This window comes from Nannospalax galili, unplaced genomic scaffold, assembly GCF_000622305.1.
Source record: "Nannospalax galili isolate Female #2095 unplaced genomic scaffold, S.galili_v1.0 scaffold139, whole genome shotgun sequence".
In the NCBI taxonomy this organism is placed as follows: domain Eukaryota; kingdom Metazoa; phylum Chordata; class Mammalia; order Rodentia; family Spalacidae; genus Nannospalax; species Nannospalax galili.
This window is the reverse complement of record NW_008345884.1, coordinates 790,111-796,225: the sequence shown is the minus strand read 5'-3', so window position 1 is coordinate 796,225 and position 6,115 is coordinate 790,111. Positions and strand designations below refer to the sequence as shown.

Sequence of the window (6,115 nt, the reverse complement as noted above, 5' to 3'; positions counted from 1 at the left end):
TTCAAGGCCAGCCTGGTCTACATAGTGAGTTCCAGGACAGCTGGGGCTACAGGGAGACCCTGTCTCAAAAAAACCAAAAAAAAAAAAAAGTCATAAAGAATTCTGCCACCCAGCACCTGCAGTGTAAATGTACAAGAAACATTCACCGATCTATCTTATTTTAAGTTAAAAGGCTTCCTTCCCCTCGGTTGCATACCAAATCCCCTTTTCAGAGAAATCTAATGATTAAGATTCATTATTCTGGAATCAAATCTTGGTTTAGTACCCATAAAATAGGTGAACTCAGACAAGTTATTCAGCCTTTCTGTGCCTCAGTTTTCACATCCAATTGAAGGTACTTATTATCATAATTATATTTAACTCAGTATCTGGCACATAGGTTCTATCATTCTTTTCCCATCTGAATAGCATAGCGGTGTCCTAACTAGTAGTTTCTAGCATGTGACTAACCCTACGTGGTGTCTGGCAAGTGAACTAATACATTTCAACTCTGACATGGCTTTTCCATTTTCAGAACCACAGCACACTTGACTTCACCACCTCCTCGCTCCTACCAGAGTCTGGGGTTCTTGCAAACTCCACTCCAGCCCACTATAATGTAGCCTCTGAGACTCCTCATCTCCCCAGGTCCATGCTCAGGCAACTTTCAGCTTCTTAAGAGTGCAGAGCAGTGTCCTATGGCTTTGGAGAGCTCCTATCTGAATATCTTGAACAGTCAACCTATGAGTCACTTCCTCTGAGAAGGCTGCCCTCCCTGTGTGTTGCCACATATTCACCAATGCTGTGGAAGAGGCACAGCCTTTTTATTTCTTGCACTTAGCATAGGACCTCGTATATGATCAGTATTCAAACTTCTGTCGTTTTCATATACCCTGGACAGTTTTTGGGGAAGCTGGAGAGCTGCACAAGATTTATTCTGTGTGTCCTTCTGGACACATACAGAACAGCACTCTAGTCATGTAAAGGAAACAAAATTGCCACATCTGACAACCTCCTTTCTCACATGCTTTGGCTGCCACTCACTTGACAATGGGATCCGAAAGCTGCAGGCCTTCCAGGCTTAGATTCTGCAACTTGGAGCACTGAGACAGAATGCCATGGAGGTTTGACACATTTATAACTGAGTTCGACAGGTCCATGTGCTGTACACGAAAAGAGCTGAATATAGAAGAGAGAAAAGAGGCCCCATAAGGTGGCTCACACAAGTACATTTGGATCCAGTCCGATCCCTCCTGTCTCCACATGAGCGACCAATCACAAACAAGACCACATACCCATTTCACATACCGGATATAGATCTGGTCATAAAGCAAATTGCTACTAGCTAATCCCCATCTCATTCACTTTTAAAATCCAAGAGGATTTCTTTAAGTGCAGGTGTTGCTGCCCATAATCCCAGTCAGAAAATTAACGAGAAGACATCATGAAGATGAGCTGGATGCACGTGACCAGGGAGGGGAGCAAGCCTGCGATGACTCCTGGTCGCTGGCAGAGGCGAGCAGCAGTGGTGTTTACTAAGACAGTGAGGACAGTGGAGGAACCAGTTTTAATGGGAGGTCAAGTTTAATTCTAGATATGCTAATATTGAGGTACTTAGAAGAAATTCAGGGGTGGAAGGTTTTAGGTAATTAGAAATGGAAGTTGGAGAGAGGACTGGGGTACAGGTAAGGATTTGTGAATCATGAACATAGAGTGGGTGTACAGGACACAGATTGTCTGAGAATAGCTGCATGGGTCAGGAGGGGATCTTGGAGTAAATGTGAGGAGAGGCTGAGGAGGAGCAGTGACAGGAGTAAACAAAAGCAGGAGAGCTGGTTTGAACAGTGGCAAGAAGGGAAAATACTAGGAGAGAAGACATGCTCCACTGTCTTTAGCTTGCTTTGCTCTTCCGTATCTAGCTATTCTTCTTAGGCATCAGATAGCACGAAACCTTAGTATTCCATAATTCTCAGCACCAGAGAAGTATTTTTTCAAAACAGTCTACAAAACAAAAAGAAGGGATTTTTTTTCAGGTTGCAAATCTGTCCATGGTAGGACAGAATGCTTGTCACAAATCTGAAAATACTCTTCCCACTTTGTTTATCAAAGATGGGCAGTGGGCTTTGTTTACTGATGACGACCCTGTACAGCTCTTGCCTGTGGGATTCGGAACCCCACATGCTGAGCACTCATTGTGAGAAGCTAAATGAACAGTTTTCCTTTTGTGGAACAGGGGATGAACCCACGGTCATGAACACACTAGGCAAGTGCTCCAACACTGAATCAAACCCTCAGATGATCTAAGTGAACATCTTTGAGTAGTATTTAAGTTAATATGGAAATGGTGTCCCTGAAGCCCATGCCATGTGTCAAGCCAAAGGCCACCAGGCAAGATATGTAATTAACAACCCTCACTATACAGGTGGCCTGTTACAGGCTTAAGTCTGGACACAGGAAAAAAAAAAAAAGAGTATAATCTGTTTCCACCTCAACATTCAGAGCCATGTCCAGGGATTTTTCTTTTGTTACCTGAAAGTTTCACCCAGTGGTTGCTCCATGAATGATCGTGGGCAGCGGAAGGCAATCACCCCTCGAGACAGTAGCCTCACAGTCACATCTGGATGCAGATTTTTACCTGTGAGGTCTAAGGACTGCCAGAGAGACTCATCAAGCCTAGAAAAGAGAAATGCTTGATTTCATAAGTTGGTCACAGTGAATACTGGAGGCCCTCAAAGTCACTACTAACAAGGAAGGCCTGGCCACTCAACCTCCTTAAAGAATTCAAAAGGAACTTTTGTTTCAAGCTGGGAATACGATACTGAATATTTCTTTTTTTCTTTTTCTTTTTTTTGAGACAAAAAGTTTCATGATGAAAATATAAATGAAGGAAGACAAGTTAGCACTACCTTATGATATACAGCGATCACAGATGGCTGGGAAAGTTGTAATCAATTCTGTTCTATACTCACACAAATAAGTGTGTATATATTAATGTTAAAAGGGAAAAAATTAGATTATACAGTGTTTCTAAAATAGAACCAAGGCTCTAAAAATGTACTGAGCATTACAAGGCAGTTTTAATATCCACAGTTGACTTCAATTAAGCAAGCAAGGGAAAATGAAGTATAAGCACAGGAGGGAACATTCTAAATGTTTCAGTGTACTAGAATTTTCTTTTAATAGTGTTTAAAATAAGTGCTCAATGGCCAGAGTTTTTGCTTTTTTTTAGAGACAGGGTCTGTCTGTCATCCCAGTTGGCCTGGAATTTGCTAAGAAGACCAGGTTGGCATTGATCTGCCTCCCTCTGCTGGAATTAAAGGCGTGTACGACCATGCCCAGAGTTTTAAAATAATTTTGTTATACAAAATTTGTCAGCTTATGATTGGCCCCCTATTCTTAAAAAGATGGACTATAGATGTGATATCCTTAAGAGAGTGGCATGCTTTGCATCTTTCGCTTGTTCAGTCTGGAATCTACTTCTCAGAAAAACAATACCAGATCATTCTCTGATTATCTCAAATCTCAGTGTCTCCCCTTGCAAAGAGAGGCAAACAACAGCTGGCCTGGCATTCTGTGACAACCCAGGTCAAGTCTTGGAGCATTCCCCTTGTTCTAAGTAACATCCAGTGTTAACATGCAAAGGGAGACGAATTTAGAAGCTAACTGAACCAAATGTAACTACTAATGGTTAAGTTGTGATATCAACAAGATCTTAGATTCCTATTTTATTCTTTACCTCAAAAACTACTGTTTCTGACCCTCTAGGTTCTTCATCTTACACTGAGATAATACAAAATTGTCACTTTGGACTGTGTGAAAGATTAATTTGATAACATAGCACCTAGTGTTCATCTAGTGTTTAATAAATGTCAACTATTACTCTACCACAATTAAGATGGAGATTATTGGACTAAAGGAAGATGTAGGTCAAAGATATGAAATAGCCAGCTACGTAGAATAAACAAGTCTCAAGATCTAATGTACTACATGGACTAATATTACTTCTGGATTTGGGAATTTTTGCTACAAGAGCATATTTTAGCTGTGTTCTCCATGCCCGTGAATAAATAACAATGTGAGATTATGGATATGTTAATTTGCTTGAGTATAGAAGCCATTTTGCCATCTATACTTAGAGTAAAACGTGGACAAACACACATCTGGTGTAAAACAAAACCATAACAAGTACCTTGGGTGAGGCTTAGTCACTGCTTGTGTCAGGATTCTAGGTGTCCAAACCTTTCATCCCCTAAGCAAACTGCCTAGTTTTGCAAGTACCTGTATTATCTTTCCACACACCACTGAAAGCTCCTGCTATCCCACAAAGCTCCAGAGGGCTTGATAGGGGAGAAGCCAGATGGTCTTCAAACACAAAGCAAAGAAGAACCAGGAAATGATGGAGGTGGGAAACCCTAACAATTACAAAGCAGTCTTGACATTTGAGGGGTACTAGATCAGTGATAAAAGCTCCTGCCTCCTGCCTGAGGTATTTGGTGTAATCTATAGCACACCAGAGAACAAAAATATAAAGAAAAATGACTAAAATTTTTTTTATTATTTTTATTTTATGTGTATTAGTGTATTGCCTGCATGTGTGTAAGTGTACCTGTGTCACCCTCAGAGGTCAGAAGACGGCATCAGATCCCCTGGAACTGGAGTGGTGGATGGTTGTTAGCTGCCATGTGGGTGCTGGGAATTGAACCCAGGTCCTCTGCAAGAGCAGCCAGTGCTCTTAACTGCTGAGCTATCTCTCCAGCCCCAGAAAAATGATTCTTTTCTTGTTTTATGCTTGTTATTGCCTTACCAGGGAACCATCTGTACCTTAAGTGTTGTTAAAAAACAGCTAAGAGTGCCAGCAATGTCCACTGTTCAGCATGCTCTGAGAGCACCTTATGGTTTATCCTAACTTATCTCCATGTCCACCTCTCATTTCATTTTCCCTCCACCACCCTCACTAACTCTGTTCTTCTATTCTGGTCACCTTGCTGCTCCCCCAGACTCCTGCTGTTCCCATTATGCTTCCATAATGAAGGTGCGATTATGCCTTTCTTACATGCAGGGACAGTAACCTGCTCAGGTCATGGAGATCATAAGTAAAAGAAGCTGGGTTCATATCTTGTCCAAGGTCAGAGACATGCAGCCTCTCCTCTGTGCTCAAAGTCTGGCCCCCAATACTGGGCTGTCTTCAGACCCACCAGAACTCCCTTGTTCCCAGAACACTGCCTGGTTCAGACAAGGTGTGGACTTGGCAAGCAGATGCTAAACTAAATACAAAGCAAAGAGATCGTCAGAAATGGCTAAATGTATACCTATAGGAGACTTTCCTCACACTGTGAAATGACAATGATTTTTAATAAAAATATGATATACTGTTTGCTTGAGGCTGTTATGTTTTTCTTGGTTTTCAGTTTCACCAGACTAAAATGAATATATAATCTTGCTCCTTTCCTTCCCCCCATATATCCAAAGGGGTGAAAAATACTTACGAGAGGCGGTACCACCTCTTGCAAACTCCGGAGACTCTAAGCAGCTCAGGGAGGCACAGGCAGGAAAAGATCCCGAGGAGCAGCTCATCTGGAAGGGAGTCCCACGAGACACCTTCGTAGAGACAAGACAAAAAAATTTTTCCATCATTCTTCTTTGTCAAAGCTACTGAGTCTCTCCAAGTACATAAAGGGCACACAACACTTAGCTTAAAGGGAGTTTAACCCTAAGTGAATTCCTTGCCCTCGCATTTATTTTCTTGTGCCATGCACTGTCTCACATACCCTGATGTGAGCATCCCACGTTCTCTGAAGTGAGAGGAGAGAAACAAGAACACTTTGCTCATTGTTATTTCCCTTGGCACCAGCTGTCCAACCATTGGCAGGGACAACTTGATTAACAGCAGTACAGAGCCAACTCCCCTGCCAGTCAAGATAATGTGATGCTCTTTTCTCTGGTGTGGACTTATTTAAATGGAAAATGATCCTCCCTCCCTCTTCTTTGAAGTGTACAGAGAGCACAACAAACTCCTAGTATGTAAAAGAGCAATTTTGAAAGGATGTTCTCATTTCTTAATTCAACAAGTATTTAAAGGTTCTCTACTATGGAACCACGTTATCATTTCAAGTGTTGAGGGAAGAACAGCAGACTA

General features: G+C 41.8%; 1 protein-coding gene across 1 annotated transcript in view; it reads right to left on the bottom strand.

Annotated features, from left to right (window-relative positions):
- The window catches only part of Skp2 (S-phase kinase associated protein 2), a 31,063-nt gene that overhangs the window by 13,765 nt on the left and 11,183 nt on the right, over window positions 1–6,115 (bottom strand). Inside the window, exons 3-5 of the mRNA XM_008842070.3 lie at window positions 5,466–5,577; window positions 2,509–2,652; window positions 1,024–1,158 (exon numbers count right to left, since the gene is read on the bottom strand). Of these exons, the coding sequence (XP_008840292.1) occupies window positions 1,024–1,158; window positions 2,509–2,652; window positions 5,466–5,577 (391 nt within the window). The remainder of the gene's footprint in view (window positions 1–1,023; window positions 1,159–2,508; window positions 2,653–5,465; window positions 5,578–6,115) is intronic.